Genomic DNA, 22,167 nt, shown 5'->3' on the forward strand with positions numbered 1-22,167 from the left:
AACATGGGGAATAAAGAGGCAGATTGAAGGACAAAGAAATCACCAAATAGTGAGCCACTGAAGAGAGCTACCACCATTTCCCTCTGTACAAACAGCATGGAAATTGCCATTATATGTAGCATTTTACTAACATGATTTGTTATAGTTTGGCAAATTAGTAATGTTCTATATGTTATTACTTTTTTTAAGTTTTTAGAAAATTTCCTATAAACCTCACTATGCTTTCTTATTTACTTGGCTAATTTTTTTTTGTAGTTGCTGCTGCTGCTAAGTCACTTCAGTCGTGTCCAACTCTGTGAGACCCCCATCAGGCTTCTATACTTCTAATTATATAGAACAAGTTAATGGATAGTAAGACTTAAATTAGGGCATGTGTAGATCACATAATGTTACTAGTATTTAAAGAATAAATATTGGGTTGGCAAACTAGTTTATGTGGGTTTTTCCATAAGATGTTACAGAAAAACCAAAACAAATTTTTTGGCTAAGCCAAAAACTGGTAAATTCTATTCTGAAAGTACATCAGCCCTATATTTATCACAATGCTTCCTTAGATTATAAGCAACATGTACCACATAAGTGTTTTTATCCTTTTATTTCTCTATTTTAAAAAAGAGTCTCTATAAAAATAATTCATTTGAAATTCTTTAATTAGGTATAATTTTATATCCAGCTCAAGTACTAGAATATGTACTCACAAGTATCTCTCTTTCACTCAGAAATACAGAAGCATCACTGTGGTGCAGCTATCAGAGTCAGGTGCAAAAACCTTGGGTGGAGCATACAAGCTAGAGTGTGGAATGACAGGGAATTATTAAGACGTGCTTTTGAGGAGTTCATAGTAGGAGAGAAGCCTGAATCATAAGTATGAGATTACAACACAGTGTGATAAGCAAAATGATAGGGTCATGTAGAAAGGGCTGTGGGAGCAAAAGAACCCTTCCCAAAGGGGCTAGAGGGCATCTAGGGAAAAGGACATTTGAACTACATCTTCAGAAGTAAAAATTCAGCCATATGTAGACTCAAAATTCTTTCCGAAGTAGAATGATGGCTAAAGCTCTTTCCCATAATTCCTCTGATCAGATGATCCACCTAAACATGTTATATGGCCTCTCTGTCATTACACGATTTCACTGTCTTCCTGTGTGTGTCGCTGCACTGGGGCTTCATGCATTCCAAGGGCATTTCACATGGCAACAAAAGAAAGAGCGGGAACTGAGGACTGAGGGCCTTGCTCGGGGATGTAGCTGTTATATGGAGCCCTCTTTGCAGTCACATGATCCTTGTTTCTTCCTATAACATGGGAGAGTCTTTCTTTTTAGGATTCAGCGGCTCAACAGGTTTGGAAGGATTTGGTAAGGGGATGCCTCCTTGAGTTCTATTGCTTGGAGAAGACAGGAAATTAAGCAAGTCAAATGGCAAAGGTAAAACCACTGTGGAAGGTTTCTCTGTGGACAAGGATTGAAGGGTGTGCAGGTACCGAAGCTGAGCAGCGGCTGGAGTGCCTGATAGAATCTCCGCTGCCATCCTCAGGGACTCGGAGGCGGCCTTCTCCCCTTCTGCAGCAATCATCTAGACAGGGTATGCGAGGAAAAACAATGTGTGATTTTTCTTCTTTGCTCCATGAAGGTTTTAATCCTACTTAGGGTGATTCAACAAACAAGCACTAGTATCTACTGTGGGACAGGTGCTGCTAAGCACAGGGGAGCAGACTGCCTTTTTTCTTAAGATCTTGATCTAGGGAGAGAGAGACACTGTTGATTGTAATGGGCTTTCCAGGTGGCACTAGTGTTAAAGGATCCACCTGGAAGTGCAGAAGATGCAAGAGGCTCAGGTTCAAATCCCCTAGACGAGGAATGGTAACCTACTCCAGTATTTTTGCCTGAAAAATTCCATGGGCAGAGGAGCCTGGTGGACTACCATCCATGGGGTCACAAAGAATTCATTGTAACTTGGTGCAGAATTTGTTAAGAGCTATGACAAGTAGAGATGAAGTGTTAGGGGAATTACTATGTCTGGTGGGCCTTGGAAGAGTAGTAGGGTTTTGCCATTTTAGAGGAAAGGTTGGCCAGCATTCCAGGCAAAGACATGCAATCCTGAAAGAATGACTCCCAACTCAGGTTAGCATTTCAGAAGAAAAAGCACGAAAAAGGTCACCACCCAAATGTCCCCTTAAAGTGAGCAAAGGGCATTAGACTCAGAGATCTAGAAGCTGCTCTGCCCAGAGGACTGCCTTCCTCCCCATCTTTGTCCACCAATGCTCCAAAGTTATCCACCCTCTTGGTAGATGGATACCATCCTTACCTGCTTTCTGTTCTTTAAGGGGAAATCTGCCTCCCCTCCAGCCCTCATTTTCCTCTTCCTGACTCCCTTCCCACCCACACCCAATCCTCTGGTAGCCACATCTTCTCACTGGCACGCCTGAGCAGAGGCCATGCATAGCACAGCCTCCCCTGAGCTCTAGAGATGAGGGAAGTGTGCTCTGACATGGTTGCACAGAGCTAAGGATACAGGCCTGGGTGTCATTAACCTAGAGGGGACCGGTGACGGTTGAGAGAAGAGGAATGGAGTTTGGGGAGATACCTTGGAAAGAGAGTGAAGGCAAGACTCAGGGAGGAGGAGGTCACTGTTACCAATAGCATTAGAGAGAGGGTGTAACAGGGAAAGAGATGTTGCACTGGTCAGTTAGAAGGCTGTGAGCATGCCCAAGGAGAACAATTTTAATAGTGTGGTATGTGCACAAGCCAGATTCCCCCCAGTGCCTGGATGGATAGGTGAGGAGTAAAGGGGAAATGTTCTCCATGAGGAGGCTTTCTTTTGCATTTTCTGGAGCTCCTCTGATGCTCCTCCACTGTGCGGGAGGATGGCATGCTCAGGGCTGGCTCACCCGCACTTTGGCTTGTCTTTGGGCTTCAGCTTCCACCGCCAATGAGTGTTGCAGCCCGGCCGGCAGGCGCACATCCTTACTGAAAGAGAAAGCAGGTGGGTAGGTGAGTGTGCAGGGCAGCTTTAGCAGCCGGAGCTTTCCGACAAACCTACCACCTTCTCTACGCTCGGTTCACGATATACAGTGGATTCTGATTAAGCAGAGTGCGCCGCCCTAGACCTCTGCACAGACAGTGGGCAGAGAAGATGGGCTTAAGCATCAGTGCCTCCAATTTCTATTTTTATTTTTATTATCACTGATGCTGTAGTAGAGCTGTGGTTTTCTCTTTACAAGTAAAGCAAATTTTGTGTTGCTGTATTGGGTTGGCCCAGAAGTTCATTCGGGTTTTTCCATAGCATCTTACAGAAAATGTAAATGAACTTTTTGGCCCACACAACACTATGATAATTTTCCCACTTAAAGTTTAATCTGAATTCTGGCTATTAAATCTAAATAATGACAACAGCCTTGAAGAGCCATGCTATTAATAACGAGGGAAGTCATCTAAGTTGACAAAAGAGGACTGAATCAAAAAGGGTAGAACTGACCAAGTACTTAATCTACTGCATAAAACATACAAAATTGGATTTTTTTCCCCTGATGGTAACTATAAAAAGTACATAGAAAACAACTTAGCAGTTCCTCAGAAAGTTAAATATGGAGTTACCAGATGGTCCAGTAATTTCACACCTACGTATATACCCAAGAAAAGTGAAAACATGTTCACATATCAACTTGCACATGAATGTTCATTGCGGCCTGATTCATAATGCCCCAAAGTGGAAGCAACCCAAATGTCCATCAACTGAGAGTAGATCAACAAAGCGTGGCATAGCCAGTCACACGATGGCATATTATTCAACTGTAAAAAGGAATGAAACACTGATTCATGCTATACCATGGAGGGACACGGAAAACATTATGGTGAGTGAAGGAAGCCAGACACAAAAGGCCACAGATTGTGTGATTATGTTTATATTAAATTTTTAGAATAGCCAAATCTAGAGAGACAGAGAGGAGTCAGTGGTTGTCAGGGGCTGGGGGTTGAGGCAGAAATGAAGAGTTCCTGCTTAATGGACACAGGTTTTCTTTTGGAGATGATAAAAATCTTCTGGAATTATATGGTAGTGGTGGTTTGTGTCTGTGAATATACTAAAAACCACTGAGTTTCAATTTTAAATGGTTAAAAATGATGAGTTTTATGTTATGTGAATTTTACCTTAGAAAATGTTTAAATCCATAGAAAATACGACAGTTATTTACCCAGATGTTCATAGTGGTTGTGTTATAGTTATAATATGCAAATTTTTCTTTCTTCCAAATTTATGCTAATATAGACATCTACAGTACTCATTCAATGAAAATAATTTTTCAAATAGAAGTTTTTAAATAAAATCAAAATATTTCTCTTCATCGTATTGTTCTTCCTGGTTAATTTCCTACCCACATTTCTGTTCTCTCCACTTTGATTCCCCAAATACAGGTCACTGCATCCAAGGCAACCTGTGGAAGGAAGAGTTGAGACGTCAGTGGGAACCTCTGGTTGCACGGATGGCCACTGCACTGAGAAAGCACATTTCTTCTGAAAGGACATTATGTCCTTCCCTTTTTCATTTTAACATTATAAGGCCTTGCAAAACACTGTTTAGTTTGCACAGTGCCACTCAACAAGTCGGAGAAGGCAATGGCACCCCACTCCAGTACTCTTGCCTGGAAAATCCCATGGAAGGAGGAGCCTGGTAGGCTGCAGTCCATGGGTTCGCTAGGAGTTGGACACGACTGAGCAACTTCACTTTCACTTTTCACTTTCATGCATTGGAGAAGGAAATGGCAACCCACTCCAGTGTTCTTGCCTGGAGAATCCCAGGGACAGGGGAGCCTGGTGGGCTGCTGTCTCTGGGGTCGCACAGAGTTGGACACGACTGAAGTGACTTATCAGCAGCAGCAACTCAACAAGTACTTGTGGAATTAAAGATGGTGTGGTAGGCTGACTAATGGGTCCTAAAGACATCTCTGGAACCTGTGAATGTCACCCTAAAAGAAACTCTGCAGATGCAATATAAGTTCAAGGTTCTTAAAATGAAGGCCTTATCCTGGATCTTCCCAGTGGGCCCAAAAAGCAACTGCAAGGGTCCTCATAAGAGGGAAGCATGGTTGGGGTGGGGGACATCTGGCTACAGAGGAGGAGAAAGTGATGTGATGGTGCAAACAGAGGCTGGAGTGCTGTGGTTTGAAGACAGAGGAAGGGGCCACGATCTAAAGAATGCAGGCGGCCACCCAACGCTGAAAAGGGCAAGGAAATGGATTCTCCTCTCCAAACCTCCAGAAGGAACCAGCCCCTGCTGACACCTTGACTCTGGCCCAGTGAGATGTGTTTTGGACTTCTGGCCTTGAAATCATAAGATAAAACTGGTGGTGATTTGTGGTATTTTGTTACAAAAGCTATAAGAAATAATAGAGATGGTATGTTTGTTAAATTTGCTCTAAAATACATTTATTACTGGGGCTTCCCAGGTGGTGCTAGTGGTAAAGAACTCGCCTGTCAATGTGGAGACGTGAGAGATGTAGGTTCGATCCCTGGGTCAGGAAGATCCCCTGGAGAAGGGCATGGCAACCCACTCTAGTATTTTTGCCTGGAGAATCCCATGGACAGAGGAGTCTGGCGGGCTATAGTCTGTAGGGTCGCAAAGAGTTGGACACAACTGAAGCAACTTAGCACACAGCACATTTGTTAAATTTGTTCTAAAATGCAGTTAGAGAACCAATATTTTTAGTCTCTCTCTCATAGGATATTCTCTCCCATATAATATTCATTTATGGGAGCTTTCACTTCCTGTTGGTGGCACCCGTCTCCCCTACCTCCCCATCACAGGAGTGGGAAGAAAATGAACTGGAAAGGAGGGGCAGGCATGGAGGAATAGGTGGGCCATACTCTTTTTCCTTTTTAACTTATTTCTGATGATTTCTTGGGGACTAGATAGTTAGCTTAGTACACTGGGAACCCTGAGAAGACTAATTTGAGGGGTTGATGAGAGGAAGAAATGTTGAAAAAGACTTCACAGAGGAGGTGGCATCTTAAAGAACAATACAATTTTGCCGGTGGGGAAAAGGGAAGTATTTGGTGCAGTGCTGTGCTGTGCTTAGTCGCTCAGCCATGTCCAACTCTGCAAGAACAACCCAAGAGGAGGCATGGAAGCATAGTCACTGAATGCTGGAGAAACACTCGCCTAGAATATCAGACACACCAGAGGAAAGACAGCAAAGCTGAGGCTACAACAGTTGGGTCATTTATTCACTCATCCAAAAACCCAGGATCTGGCTACTGTGTAAGAGCCCAGGACCAAGTACTGAGGGCAAAAAGATGAATAAAATATGACCCCTGACAGAATGGAGTTCAAGGTCTGGGGAAACAAATGTGTAAATACATAAATTATAATTCAGCATAACAAGGGCAAGCTGGAATGTCAAGCATCTGGACCTTATCCATTATCCCTTGAGGAGGGATAAACAGAAAGAGAGGGATGAAAGGAGGATAGAGGGAAGCACACAAGAGTGGTTTTTAAATTCCAGAGCAGCAACTTCTGCGTGTCTTCTTGTTCTAACTTTCTCTCTTTGCAGCTTTTCTTATTTCCTGAATTCTTCCATTTTCACTAGGATGCTAATCCCAGTTTTATCAGTGATGAATTGGATAAGCCACAAATATTCGGACACCTCATTGTCTCAGCTGTGTCTGCCTAGGCCTCATCAAGAATAATTATTATCAGTGCCTTCAATCCTTTGCTGCTTCTGTAGGAGGTCTTCCTTTAGCTAGACTTGATCGTAACCTCCTAACTCAGTTCAGGGCCTGGGCGCCTCTTGGCCTCAATGACAGCCTCCATCACTGATGGTAATTACCACTTGACTGGCCGGCTACCTAGAATGCTGCTCTCTTCTCATCTCTCTTCTGAACACCTCTGCCAACTTGTCCTGGTAAGAATCGTGGACACCCACCCTGGTTGTGAGCGAAGTTGCTGAGCTTGCTCTCTGCGGGGCTAGATGCTGCTGCTTGTGAGGCAGTTCTTGTTTTTCTCTCTTTTCGCCCCAACTCAATCAAATCTGGATCATTGATTGGGTAATTAACCACTTAAAGGTCTGTGATATTTTGCCTCTTTTAACCTGATAAAGTTTTTCAGTCTTTATCACTATTTAACTTTGCTTGTTTCCCCAACTAGACTGTAAGGTCCCCAGATTCATTCCTTATCATCTTTTCATCCCACCAACCCCTCCTTCCAGCCACTGGGGGAGGGTGAGAAGAAAAAGTGTGGCAATGACTGACTAATCGCACAGATGGGTGACTAGGACCGGTTCAGGGACTGATTGGCAACCTCTTAACTGGCAGCTCCTTTCGGGGCTGTACCTTTAACAGTGAATGCATGGCACATGGAAGATTCAGTAAATGGTCAACGAAGAAAGGAATAAAAGGCAAAGCAATATTTCAACATACTTGGTGTTAAACTCATCTAAGTACCTTTACATCTTGAGCAATGTTCTTCCTCTCAAGAAGAATTTCTGTGAGGGATCGATGTGCTAGGAGACGCTTCATGGTGGTTTGTACAAGGAATTGGACAGCTTTGGACACATGAGCAAGACTGTTTAGGAGAAGAGAGGCATTTTCCATGCGATAGTAGCAGATGGCATCTATCTCCATCACAAACATGTCTTTGGTTACAATCTAGGCAGAAAAAAAAATTTTGGATTACAGGCCTGATTCTTGGGCTTCTTTCCCACATAAGGATAGAGGGGTTAAATATGTCCAAAGGGTATTTTCTCAGAGAAAGATAATAGTAAGAAAAAAAAAAAGAGTAGTTGGCTCAGTCTTTAATCAAATAGACAATGAAAAAAAATATGGAGTTTGTATTAAATATACTAAACAACTCAATTTAAAGGAATCCTGTTACAAATCCTTTTGTAGAAAAATCAGGAATAATTCTCTTATATGAAAACATCCAGTTGATTGTATATCAGGTCTTTTAAAACTGATGCCAAAAAAACCTGCTAAAAGAGCAACACATTCTGGGAAACCAGTACTCAAGTGTATTGAGTGTATATTTAGAGGGCAGTTTGTGATACGTATCAAAAGCCCTAAGAGATGTATGTGTACAACATTTCCTTTTTTAGACAAAAGGATATATTTTCAGGATTTAACTGTAAAGATGTGATTCACAGTATTGCTTATTGTAAGAAAAAATGAGAAATAGAGAATTCCCTGGCAGTCCAGTGGTTAGGACTTGGCGCTTTCATTGCTGGAGGTCTGGATTCAATTCCTGGTCTGAGAACTGAGATCCCATATCCCATGCAGTGCCTGTGTGCTTAGTCATGTCCGACTCTTTGCGACCCTTTGGACTGTAGCCCTCCAGGCTCCTGTGTCCATGGGGTTTTCCAGGCAAGAATACTGGAGCGGGTTGCCATTTCCTTCTCCAGGGGATCTTTCTGATCCAGGGATTGAACCCACATCTTCTGTGTCTCCTGCATTGCAGGTGGATTCTTTACCCACTGAGCCATCAGGGAAGCCCATGCCATGCACTGCAGCAGCCAAAAAAGTTTAGAAATAATATCAACAATGGGGAATTAGTTGAGTAAATTCCAGTTATTAAACTCAATCAGTTAAGTAAATTAATTGAGTAAAATCCACATAATGAAATGCTGTGTGTCTATTTAAAACAGAGGTAGAAACATAGCTAATATGGTAACAGTATATTTTTGAGTGAAAAAGGATAGGTGACCAAATAGTATGTATGGTATGATTGATATATATGATGTATATATGATGTGTATGTATATATATATATATATATATACACACATACTTGTCTGAAAGTATAACCACATATATAGAAAAGTTTGAAGGATACATTCCAAAATATCAACTCTGTGGGTAACAGGATTAGGTGTATGTTTTATTCCTTTTTTACATTTTGTTATCTAAAATAAGCCTTTTAAACAAATATCATTTTTATTCACATTTCTGTTTGCCAGAAGAAAGAATGAGAAAGAACCTCAAACTGAAAGTAGGAGACCTTTTAGGAAAGCCTTATAAATCAGAATCAGTAACAGGAAAGTCTAGATGTAAACTCAACATTTAACTTTTAATTGTGGTAAAATGAACAGAACATCAAATTCACCATCTTAACCATTTTGACATGCACAATTCAGTAGGATTAAGTACATTCACACTGTTGAGCAACAAGCATCCAGAACCCTTTTCATCCTGCAACACTGAAACCCACTGAACACCTGTCAGTTCTCTCCTCCCCCAGTCCCCACAACCATCCTTCACTTTCTGTTGCTCTGAATTTCACTCCTCGAGGTTCCTCATACAGAAGGAATCACACAGTATTTGTCTTTTTGTGACTGGCTGATTTCACTTAGCATAATTTTCCCAAGGTTCATCCATGTTGTAGTATGTGCCAGAATTTCATTCCTTTTTAAGGCTGATTATTATTCCATTGCCAGTATATGCCACATTTTGTTTATTCAGCCATTGACGGGCACATGGATTGCTGCCACCTTTGTGGCTATTGTGAAAAACTGATGCTATGCACCCAGGTATATAAGCATCTCTTCAATTAGCCTGCTTTCAATTCTTTGGAGTCTATATACCCAAAAGTAGAATTGGTAGATTATATGGTAATTCTATTTTTAATTTTTGAGTAACTGTTTTCTACAGTAGCTGCACCATTTTACATTCCCACCAACAGTATACAAGGGTTCCAATTTCTCTACATCTTTGCCAACACATTATTTTGTTTTTTCTTAATAATTGCCATCCTAATAGATGTGAGGTGGTATCTCATTGTGTTTTTTATTTGCATTTCTCTAATGATTTTAGTGATGCAGAGCATCTTTTCACATGTTTATTGGCTATTTAAATATCATCTTTGGAGAAATATGTCCATTCAAGTCAAAGTATATACAATATATCATATATCGAGGGCAATCTTCTTTACTCAGTCATTCAATTTGAATATTAATCTTATCTAGAGAATATCATAACAGCAACATCCAGATGTATTTGACCAAATTATTGGGTACCATGCCTTAGTCAGGTTGACACATAAAATTAACTATCACTAAGGCCTTTGTCCTGGAGAAGGAAATGGCAACCCACTCCAGTGTTCTTGCCTGGAGAATCCCAGGGACAGAGGAGCCTGGTGGGCTGCTGTCTATGGGGTCGCACAGAGTTGGACACGACTGAAGTGACTTAACAGCAACAAGGCCTTTGTCCATTTTACTTGGATTGTTTGCTTACTTGTTGAGTTATAAGGTTTAATATATTTTGGATATTAACCTCTTATAAGAGATATTTGCAATTTTTCCCCATTCTATAAGTTGCCTTTTCATTCTGCTGATTGTGTCCTTTGATGTATCGGAGTTTTAAATTTTGATGTAGTCTCTCTCTCTCTCTCTCTCTTTTCCCTGCTTTTGAGCAAGGATAGTCATTTTCTTCTAGGCCAGAATTGGTAGAGTGCTTAGCCAGGAAAAATGTAGACAGAAAGCAAAATCCCCCACTTGACTTACCTCATGAAAGGGTATCTCCAAGGTTTGGAGACGAAGGTCAACCTTGTGGTAGGTATCCAGGCAGGGCAAAAAGAAGAAAAGGCCTAGAAGTGGGTGCGGGGGGGATAAGGGAAGTGACAGGTGAATAGCTGGCATGGAGGCTGTTTGGGGTTCACTTTTTCGGTGTCAAGTTGATGCTGCATCACTTTTCTTAGCCTCCATGGTCTATGCATGGACCATCGGGCCATCACACCTCCATCCTGTGTTGTGTTTTTTGTTGCTAAGTTTACCAAATAATTTGTTGTTCCATGGGGGACATGTTTAAGGGTAAAAGGAAAGGACTACACCAGGACAACAGGCATAATCAGGGCTTATACCCAGTAAAATGGGCTGTATGGTCAGCTTGGTCATGGTGCTGACCTGTCCAGATCTTGGGTTACACATCTGTCTCCTTCACCAGATTTAAACTCTCTAACACGAGTGTCTTATGCATTATTGTTAGCGTTAGTACCGAACTAATGGTGCTCTGTACAAAACTAGTTTTTCAATCCATGTGTGTACCAAGGTGACAAACTTTAGAGCTAGCAACCTCCATGTGGTATTTCTTATACTGGGAGTCCCAGAGGTAATCAGAACAACAGCATAGTGATACCAGCCTCTGGTTGGCTAGTTAGTCCTCACCCACCCAGTATAATGTGTAGGGTGCCTGACCATAGGTCCTAACCTACTTCCTACTCCAGCCAATCTGGCCCTGGCCTATGGCTCTCTGCATCCACTCTCTTTTGGTCGCTAGTGACCTGGTAGTAATGCTCTCTGAAGAATTTCTTAATAACCGGTGTTACAAATAACAGACTGAAAAATGAAGATATCATGAGTCAAGTTACTTCATGTAGTCTGAGGGCCATATTGCAAATAAACATGAATTGATGAAATTGGCAAGTCTCTTGCGGGGGGTGGTGTGTAAAGAAGATTGTTCTTACCAGGGCCTTTGGCTCGTCCAGGAAGCAGATGTCCCAGTCGGAATATAATTACTCTCTCATACTCCTGTACAACCTAAAGGGAAATATAATACTTTTGAATTACACTAAGAGAAAAAAATGAAGTCTTCAAAAGACCTTGGCATGACAGTGATTATAAGTATCAGAAATCTCTTGTTTTGAGAACCAAGAAAAAATTTCCCTTAAAACTTACATTTTCAAAATACATAGGAACCAATGAAAAAATATATTGGCCATGTTAATTTTTGAGCTTGTGGACAGAATTTTGATTAAGGACTCATGATTGTCTAAAAAATAATTGCTTCCACCAAATCAAAGGAATCACAGCATATTTAATCTTATGTTTTTGCTGTGACTGATGCATTAATAGCTTTTACATGAATCTCTTATTAGCTACATACAAACTTTATGGCAGACATGCAGGTGCTCAGATCACCCTTCAAGAAGAGCCTGCTATATGTTGTCTGTAGGTGACACACTTTCTAGTCAAAAACACAAACAGGTTGAAAGTAAAAGGATAGAAAAAACTACACCACACAGAGTAACCAAAAAATGGCAGGAATGACCACACTGATATCTGACAAAATGGAGTTTAAAACCAACACACCAAAATGTTACCAGTGATAAAGAGGGACATTGTGCAATGGTAAAAGTGTCAATGCATTAGGAAAGTATAACAACAGTAAACATGTATGTACCTAAAAATAGAGCTCCAGAATATATAAGGCAAAAACCAAAAGAAGATAAAAATAGACAATTCAACAATAATTGTTAGAGACTTTACTATCCCACTTTCAACTGTGGGTAAAAGAACTAGACGCAAGGTCAACAAAGAAAGAAAAGATTTCAACAACACCATAAGTGAACTAGACCTGACAGATATCTATGCATAATTCCACTCAACAATAGACGAGTACATATTCTTTTCGTGAAAACATGGAACATCTCCAGGATAGACCATGTGGTAGGCCATTTAAAAAAAACCTCAATAAATTTAGAAGGATTGAAACCATACAAAGTATATTCTCCTCTAACAATGAAATGAAATTAGAAATCAATAACAAAAGGATATTTGGGAAATTAAATCACACACTCTAACCAACAGGTCAAAGAATTTATCACAAAAGGAACTGAAAAACACTTTGAGATGAATGAAAACAAAACCTCAAGATACCAAAATGAATGGGATGAAACTAAAGCAATGCTTAGAGGAAAATTTATAGCTGTAAATATCTATAATAAATGAGAAGAAATATCTCAAAATAATACACTAATTTTTTGATGCTAGAAACAGAAACACAAACTAAACCCAAAGTAAGCAAAAAGAAAAAAGATTATAGTGGAAATAAATGCAATAGAAAATAGAAAAACGTTAGAGAATATTAATTGAAACCATAGTTGGACCCAAAGAACCATAGTTGGTTCTTTGAAAAGTTCAACAAAATTGACAAATATTTAGCTAGACTGACCAAGAAAAAAGAGAAGATTAAAATGTTGAAATCAGGAGCCAAAGAGGAATGACAGAGACATCACTACTATCCTTATAGAAATAAAAAAGATTATAGATGAAAATACTATGAACAACTATACACCAATAAATTAGATAACAAGTATAATAAACAAATTCCTAAAGAGTCATAAACTACCAAAACTGATTCAAGAAGGAAAAATAAAAGTGAAAAAGACCCAGAATTAAAAGATTGAATTAGTAGTTTAAAAATTTCCAACAAAGAAAAGTCCAGGGCCAGATGACCTCACTGGTAAATTCTGCCCAACATTTAAAGAGGAATTATTAGCAGTTCTTCACAAATTCTCCCACTTCATTCTCTGAGGCCAGGATTACCCTGATACCAAAACAAGACAGAGACATCACAAGAAAGGAAAACTATAGACCAATATCTCTCATGAATATAAATGCAAAACTCCTCAACAAGAATAACAAGCAACCTGACTCCAATAACATATTAAAAGGTTTATACACTCTAACCAAATGGGACTTATCCTAGGAATATATAGTTGATTTAACACCCAAAATTCAATGAATACAATATACCACATTAGGAGAATAAAGAGCAAATATCATGTCATCGTCTCAATGGGTGAAGAAAAGGCATTTGACAAAATCCAACACTCTTATGAAGATGCAGGAGAAGAACAGGGGGAAGGAGAGCTTGCGTGAAATTGGCAACAGCCTCAGCAGCATCTGCCGCCTTCCCGCCAAACACATGCTCTTCTTGGCCACTCTGGCCAGTGACTAAGAATGGCAGGGACACAAGGGCCTGGCCATTTCTGTCCATTGTGAGACTCATCTCCGAGACAAACTTCACTCAGGAGTTCCCTTTCAGTAGGTCCAAGACTTTCTTGAAGGTGTCCCCCAGTCTGAGGCTCCTTCTGTCCAATCCTTCCTTCCCCTTCTCAGATCACAAGTGTTAGATCTGCCTCATTCGCGGAAGGCTTTCCCTTCCCTACTTCTATCTCAATCTTTCTTACAATGTCTCCCCACAAATCCGTTGCACTTCTAATTCCATCTTGGTATGTTCTTCCTGAACTGACACAAGTCTTCATTTACTTCAGGGACAGCTTCAGACACACGTAAAACCACCTGTGTGTGCATGCCAAGTTGCTTCAGTCGTGTCTCGTGATCCTATGGACTGTTGCCTGCCAGGCTCCACTGTCCATGGGATTCTATAGGCAAGAATACTGGAGTGGGTTGCCATGCCCTCCTCCAGGGGACCTTCTGGCCCCAGGGATGGAACCTTCACCTCTTACCTCTCCTGGTGCCTGGTATTGGTAGGCAGGAGGAGAAGGCAATGGCACCCCACTCCAGTACTTTTGCCTGGAAAATCCCATGGACGGAGGAGCCCGGTAGGCTGCAGTCCATGGGGTCGCTAGAGTCGGACAGGACTGAGCGACTTCACTTTCACTTTTCCCTTTCATGCATTGGAGAAGGAAATGGCAGCCCACTCCAGTGTTCTTGCCTGGAGAATCCAGGGACGGGGAAGCCTGGCGGGCTGCCGTCTCTGGGGTCGCACAGAGTCGGACACGACTGAAGCGACTCAGCAGCAGCAGCAGGTTCTTTACCACTAGTGCCACCTATGGGCCCAAGATGTTTGTCATTCGTGATCTCTTGAAGTTGCCTGAGGTTTCCTGGATGTGTTAATAATAGGCATCATGACCTATACTGGGCTGGCCTTTGTGTTAGCATAGAGTGTAGATCAACTGGATATAGGTCCTGTCTTGAAGGGGCTCTCAGTCTAATGGCAGAGATTGAAGTGAGTGAAAGTCGCTCAGTCCTGTCCGATTCTTTGCAAAGAAGAAAGAAAGTCAAGTCGCTCAGTCGTGTCCAACTCTTTGCAACCCCATGGACTGTAGCCTACCAGGCTCCTCCGTCCATGGGATTTTCCAGGCAAGAATACAGGAGTGGGTTGCCATTTCCTTCTCCAGGGCATCTTCCCCACCCAGGGATTGAAACCGGGTCTCCCGCATTGTAGGCAAACGCTTTACTGTTTGAGCCACCAGGGGAGTCCAACTCTGCAACCCCATGGCCTATACAGTCCGTGGAATTCTCTAGGCCAGAATACTGGAGTGGGTAGCTGTTCCCTTCTCCAAGGGATCTTCCCAACACAGGGATCAAACCCAGGTCTCCCTCATTGCAGGTGGATTCTTAACCAGCTGAGCCACCAGGGAAGCCCAAGAATACTGATGTGGACTGGGTATCCACAAACATTATACTTGTGGTAATTGCTAGAATGGATGAGAAAGGTGGGGGAGATGTGAGCACAAGGAAGGGAATGACAGTCTGGAGGAGTCAGGGAAAGCTTCTCGATTCTCTTTGAGCAGGTATAAACGAGTAACAGCTTTTCTGCAAAGTGAGTGGGAGTGAGCACATTCCTTGCAGAGCAGACAGCAAGTATCAAAACACAGAAATGAGAGTGGACATGGGGTGGCGAGTGAGAGACACCAGGGAATTACTTGTTAGGTCCTCATGGAATCTCACCTTTATGCAGAACCAGATAGAAAAAGGGAAGGTCACGATGATGAAGAGCAGGGATGTGAGGACAAGAAGCCACTCACAGGCCCCTAAACTGGAAGACTTGGTACCTTGAAAAAAGAAAAAGAAAAATTATATTGGAACTTCACCACATTTACTGACTAGCACCTCTAGCTCAGTCCTTGATATTAGGGTCGGATCAGTTTGTAGACTTTGCTGGACAGTTTGTAGAATGAGCTGAACATCAGTGTGGTCATTTCCCAGAGCCTGTCTGTGCGACGGGCTTTGGGGGCCGACGGAAGGTGGAATAGGCTCCTGGGAAGGCAGCGGTGGGCACCCTGCAACAAGCACAGCATCTGGACGTGTGGTCTGGGCTCCAGTTCTGGTGCCACCATTTTCTGTTCAGATGGCCTTAGCAAGGCACACAACCTCTCAGTTTCCTCATCTATTCAAGGAAATACTTTCATCACCTGACTATTTCATAATAACTGTCTCATGGGATATTTCATATCTGGCATAAGGATGAAATGACATATACACACACAAGCACTAAACTTTTTTTGTGTGTGTCTGTATGTGTGTGTGGTGTTGTTATTTGAAGTGATTCAAAACACATGTGTCCAGAGGTTTATCTTCCCTGAAATTACAACCCCATCTATCACTTGCCCCAATAACTGAAATTTCTGCATGAGAGCCCCTTCTTGTTTTCTTTTTAAGTTGCTTTTTGTTTTGTTTTTTTTTGGCTGCAACCCACAGCTTGTGGGATCTTAGATCCCCCTGACCAGGGACAGAACCAGGGACCCCACAGGGCAAGTTCCAACTCGTAACCACTAGAGTGCCAGAGAATTCCTGGGAGCCCCTTCTTTGGGTAAAGGTGTGGATCTTTAGACAATCTCTGAAAATCACCTTTGTGGGGTAATATTAGCCCATCTGTGCCTATAAAAAGGTGATAAGGAACTGGAGTACAGACCATCCAGGTTGCTTGAGTGATAAATGAAATGGTATTTATATCAGGGAAAGTTCATCTCAAGAACACAAGCTTCTTAGGGCCTTGTCTTATTTACACTGTGTCCCAGGACTAGAGTAGTGCCTGAAACATACATTCAGCAAATAATTCTTGAATGTAGAAAGGAAGGCGAAATGGATAGTGAAAATGATTTAAATGCAATAGTTACAGAAATCTCAAGAATTTTAATCTTTAGGTACTAGAATATTGGCCAAAGGGACACTATTTGTCAGTTTAAAAAAATCTCATAGAGAACTAGAAGGTGACTAAAGATTACAAATGGTAAGAAGCCTATTTTTAAGAGAAGGGATAGAAACGGATAACTAATTAGTGGGCCTTAAAATTTTATTTCCATGCTGGGAAAGTAACTGGAAAGGTCATCACCAAACTGATGTGCAGATTAATTGAAGAGGGCAGATAAACAAGATGCATCAGCACAAAACTAAGCTCAGTGCTAAATGCCAATCTGTGGTGGTTCCCAAATGGTGTCCCACAGAACACTAATCCCACAGGGTGCCCCACAGATCAAGAGTTCCCGGAATAAATGAGTTTAGAAAATACTGTGTAGTGTTCCCCTCCTGGAGCTCCCAACAGTCATGGGCATGCTGAAGCCAGGAGAATCCCTTCAGCAAAGAAGCCTTCTTAACTTTGTTTAACCTAGTATTTCCCAAAATTTGACCAGGTGATATTTTCTCCAAACGAATTCATGTTCCATAGAATTTATTTCTCATGCAACCTGTTTGGGGAGAGATGACTCTATCAGCATCACATTGGTTTTTACAATATTCTTTCTTGAGAGCAATAGTAGTGTTCTTGCCATGTTTAAAATAATATTTCATTTGCCAGTGATAAGCATGGTAAGTAAAAATAAATAAATGCACATACAGACAAAATGTACATTTTGTAAGTGAAGAAAGCCCTCAAAATTCCTTCATATAATAGTTAGGGATATGAACAGAAAACTAATATCTATACCCAAATATAACTTAGAAGTTTTACTATCAAAGTATTTTTCTCTTAAAATGAGTTCCTTGAACATCCAGTTTGTTAGGTTTAAATGAAACATCACATGTTAAAGTCAAAAGAGCCTTTAGATATGCCTTAGTGCGAGAATCCCCAACATTTCAATGAAGTGAAGCTTCTTTTTGTTTCTCCCAGTCTTAGGTAGCCTGGTAGAAATGTGGTGCTACATGAGGAGGAGAGGGGGTATTGCTGTGTCTGCTCCCCTTTCCTCTGGGAACCACAGAAAGCTCCCAGTCAAGGACTCAGCAAGTGAGTCTCATCCTTAAGGTGACTCATCCCCTACTTGGGGGGCCTCGAGCTCTAGTGACTTTATAGCTGAACAGACGGAATGAGGCCCACAGTGTGAAGCTACTGGCCCAAGGCCACCACTAGCTGGTGGCAGTGCTGGAACCATGACCAGAAATCAGGCAGAGCACCCTGCAAGGATGGGCTTTTCAATAAGACTTATTCTGAGATTCTGGCTTCTCTAGTTTCCACCTGTAGGTCTTGGGCAAGTAACAATTTCTCAGCATTTTTTCTTATTTGTGCCATAGGAATGATACTACTCAGTAAAGCACCTAGCTTGTGCCTGGCACAAAGTAAGGGGTCCAAAAAATGGAGCTCCCTTCTTTTCCTACCCCACCCATATGATCTGAAGCACAAGACTTACCAGATCTCTAACCTCAGCATTAATGTAGCAGTGAATCCAATAACCCTTTAATAATCAGAAATTTCTGATCCATGAAAAGGCACCAGGTAGGAAAAACAGCCTTAACACGGTCAACATAAACCACAGCCCAACTGCTGGAATCTTTCTCAAGTCATAGCTTTCAATGCTACAGCATATGGGGCAGTGCTGCTGGCTGGGAAATGTTAAAATTTCATAGTCAGCAGAATGTAGTATAACACTATTCCTTATTTACCTTCCTTTAAAGTTAAACCCCCTTCATCCTATAATTATGATAGTGAGTTTTTGCTTCATTCATTATAAGATGGATTGAAGTCAGGGACTTCCCTGGTGGTCCAGTAGTTAAGATTCCACCTTCCACTTCAGGAGGCATGAGGTCAGTTCCTGGTCAGGGAACTAAGGTTCCACATGCCACAGGGTGTGGCCAAAAATTAAATTTAAAAAAAAAAAAGGATTGGAAGCAGATAAATTTGTTCCTAAGAGTTGTTTCACCTGCAGAAGCCAAAGTGACGCTTTTCCCTGTGATTCCCTCCCTTTGGTCTAACTTGCCTCTTTTAGCTTGCAAAGATTCTGCTCTGAGCATTTATATTATATGTCTATTCTTTCCAGGCTTTGTGTAAGATGCACACTTTGAGTGTTTATCTTAGCTCATTTTAATGTTTATGTTAGCTCATTTTATCCTCACAATTACCCTCTGTGGTGGGTACTCTCTGTTGGTATCCCCATTTGATAGATGGGTAAGGCTCTGCCTATGATCAAATGGTTAGTTGAGATCTGGCTTTTCTGTACTTGGCTGTCTCTACTTTTTAGAAAGACCGATCAGCACAAAGAAAGTGTAAAATGCTTTTAGGTTAAGTCTGATGAAGAGCCGAGAATAAGCTACAAACTACCCTGAATCATCAGCTCCTGCATTTCTTAAACTAGGGGCCCACATACTCTTCCAGACACAGGAGCAGCTGCAAGGTTCCTTTGGCATGTTGGTCCCCAACCTGGACCACACTCCCTCCCACCTCCCAACCGTGGCTGACCCCTGCCATCAATGGTATTTGGTGGATGTTATTTGTATTTCTTCTGATGCATTTTGGTCTTCACCACTGGTGGGTCAGCGGGTCCTAATTCGCTTTCATTTCCTGGGAATCTGAGCAGGTCCAACCGGCTGCTCTTACCTCTGTAGCTCTCAGGGAGGTGACTCGTTGCACCCTAACTAACATTTCTTGGGTACCACTTGGAAACACCGCACCCTCTCCCGGGGCCTCAGCCTGCCCGCTGTACCTTCCTCGGGCCGCTCGCTCTCCAGCAGCGCCACCACTTCGGTGCCCTCTTCGCCAGAGCCCCGGACTTCATCCACGTCCACCACAGTGGCTGCCGGCGCTCGGGGCTCGCCCGGGCTCCCTGCCCGCCCGAGGGCCGGCTGCTCCGGCTCGGCATCCCGGCGCCCGCGGCCTCGGCCGCCCCTGTCTGTCTTCGCCCTTTTGCTCTCCTTGTGCGAGGAGCCGCTGCCTCTCCTGTGGGCGTCTCTGGAGGAGCTGCGAGCCCTCTTCTCCATCCTCAGAGCGACCCGGCCCGGGAGTGCGGTTCCTGCGGCGTCTCTTGGCAGTGATGCAGGCGCATCCCTGGGGGAGAATATAATGACCGTGAGCGGGGGCGGGACACCAGAGGTGTGCGGGCGGGGCTCTGCTCAAGGTGAAACCCGACAGCTGTTTCTCAGAGGAGCCGGGGTCCGGGCGCGCCGCCCTTGAGACTCGGTGCCACCTTCAGCAGTGAGTTTGTGTGAGAGCCCGTGTGCCAGGTTAAAACGTTTTAAAATGTGTTTCTAGAGACGAACATTTGAACTGAAATATCACGCAGGCCCGCAAACTGCTGAAGGTGTGATGGCACTTTGCTTTACGATTTGTTAATATTGTATGAATTAGAATATGTGGTCCCCGCGTAAGGCTAGAGAGATTAAGGGACAGAAAAGGTTGTCCAATGAGGGTAACTTTAAGGTAAAATTAGAAACTTCTCTGCAAGCACCACCCCTCCCCCCACCTCTCCCTTAAGATCTTCTCAAGGCTATCTTTCCTCTCCTAATTTACTTGATGTCCTGGCCCTACTCTTTCTGCCGAAATTCACAGGTAAAGGTGTTGGCTGACTACTCCTGGGAAGATTCACATTTTAAAAGGGGCGAAGTGGGTGGGAGTGGGTGGGGGTGAGGAAAATTCTCCCAGACCTCTGCTTACACTCACACATGCTCTCTTATTTATATTTCTCTTTTACTAATTTATTATTTTACTAATGCTTAAGCCTGCTGATGTTGCTTCTTGAAGAATCAGAAGAGCAGGGATCTGATTTAACTTTTTTAGGGAAAGGGCTACTTTTGTTTTTGGCTAAACCCTGTTCCCATTCTTCCTTCATGAAGGCAAGAGTTTTGCTTTTTTAAGCCTTACTGGCCATCTCCACTCAGCAGTACCCTGGCAGTACCCTGGGGTAGCTGCCCCACCTGCATCTGAGGAATTTGAAACATTGAATGGATCTATTTCTTTTTTATTCTCTATTAATAATTTCTCACTGAATAAGGGGTTGTTCTGGATAACCAAACTCAAGATTTATGATTCTACTCAAATAGTTCATTACAGTATGGTAGAGATAATGATCACTTAGTTTTAATTTTCCAATATTTATTGAGTTCACATAGTGATAGCTTTTTTTCTTTCTCAAAAACTTTATTAAAGAATGAGGACTGGGAGACTTTCCTGGTAAGTGGGTAAGACTCCATGTTTCCAAAGCAAGGACTGCAGTTTCTGAAGTAACTTAAATTGACTCTGGAAAAACCATTCCATTATTTTCTTCCATATATTCTGAGTTAGGTCACTGGGAATATAATAATTAAAAGATTTGTAAAAAAAGTCAAATAGATTTATTTTTTACTGTCTAAACCTGAATATTGTGTGGACTACATAGGGAGAGTAAATGTTTCTTTTCAAGTGCCTGACTCAGTATTTTTTCCCCATAACAGTATACTGAAAAAATTTTTGAAGTTGCATTTGGCCCAAAGGGGGAAAAATATGATTATTTAGTATTCATTACAAATTAATAGTTGCTATTAAACATAGCTAGTTTATCATCTTTAAAGATTTTCCTATTTGCAAAAGCATGAAACTGTAGCATTTATTAATTTTTTCTCATCTTTTGGTTCTGTTATGTATTAATTTGACCTAGAGTCCTAGCTGTAGACTCTTAAACTAAAATTGTACCTCAATTTTTGAACCAAGAATTGGCGGGATATCTGGCCAAATTACATTCTCAAAGCTGTACCTTCTCCCCCAATAAGATTTCTTGTAGGAGAAAAATTGATGAGAAAAAGCCATATTTGATTGTTGCAGCCCATGTTGGGTACTTGTTCTCAGTCTCCTCTGCTGTTATATAATCACTACTTCATTTTCTATATCCATTTATAACACTAACACAAGCATCTGCTTATATCACAAGGCTCTTTGGATTATGAATGACAATGACAATATCTGAGAAAGGGGGTAACATTCCGTGTTAAAAAAGTCAACAGCTGAGTGCTGAGGTAGCAGCACTAGTCTCTAGCTGGCTGGCCTCATCTCTTCTTAAAATGATGATGCTGTTTTCTTTTAGATTCCTTTTTAATTGAAAGTGTGTCAGTCATCCCTTTGCTGAAAATATATGTGCACAGCTTTATCTCTTAATACATTAGCCCTTGTTTGGGTTTGTTATGAGCCTGACCTCTGTGGGAATGGAGTTATCAGGAGAGGGAGAGGACCAATTAAACTTGCTGGCTTTGAGTTTGTTTCTAAGACAAAGGTCATGAAAGATTTCAAGGCTTTCTAAGTTAATATACTTATTCTCATTTAGCAGCTTGAAATTTTATATCTATAATTAAGAGTGAATATTTATACATCTTATTTAATGGAAAAGTTGGAATTCATTATCACTAGATAAAATTGCAAATACTTTAAAGCTGGAAGAAACTACAGGGACTTAAATTTAACTTTGTCAATTTGTAGGTGGCAGAGA

At 41.8% G+C, this 22,167-nt stretch overlaps 1 protein-coding gene across 1 annotated transcript; it reads right to left on the reverse strand.

The window, feature by feature from the left end:
- Positions 1–632: 632 nt before the first annotated feature.
- On the reverse strand, positions 633–19,779 carry NPHS2 (NPHS2, podocin). The gene is made up of 8 exons (XM_027565460.1): positions 19,420–19,779; positions 15,458–15,561; positions 11,443–11,515; positions 10,484–10,566; positions 7,434–7,637; positions 4,374–4,429; positions 2,888–2,966; positions 633–1,572 (listed from the first exon to the last, which is right to left on the reverse strand). Exons 1-8 carry the CDS (start codon positions 19,691–19,693, stop codon positions 1,294–1,296), a joined length of 1,152 nt encoding a protein of 383 aa, XP_027421261.1. The 5' UTR covers positions 19,694–19,779; the 3' UTR covers positions 633–1,293.
- Between the last annotated feature and the right edge of the window lie 2,388 nt (positions 19,780–22,167).

Source organism: Bos indicus x Bos taurus, chromosome 16, assembly GCF_003369695.1.
Source record: "Bos indicus x Bos taurus breed Angus x Brahman F1 hybrid chromosome 16, Bos_hybrid_MaternalHap_v2.0, whole genome shotgun sequence".
Taxonomy (NCBI): domain Eukaryota; kingdom Metazoa; phylum Chordata; class Mammalia; order Artiodactyla; family Bovidae; genus Bos; species Bos indicus x Bos taurus.

What these genes read in the sequence shown, in the direction of transcription:
- NPHS2 (XM_027565460.1), bottom strand. Translation starts at nt 19,693, where the DNA reads ATGGAGAAGAGGGCTCGCAGCTCCTCCAGAGACGCCCACAGGAGAGGC. An exon ending in CTATCTGGTTCTGCATAAAG is followed by an intron (nt 11,516 to 15,457) that starts GTGAGATTCCAT and finishes ATTTCCCTTTAG; the next exon opens with GTTGTACAGGAGTATGAGAG. An exon ending in ACATTGCTCAAGATGTAAAG is followed by an intron (nt 4,430 to 7,433) that starts GTACTTAGATGA and finishes TTCCTTCCACAG; the next exon opens with GTTGCCTTGGATGCAGTGAC.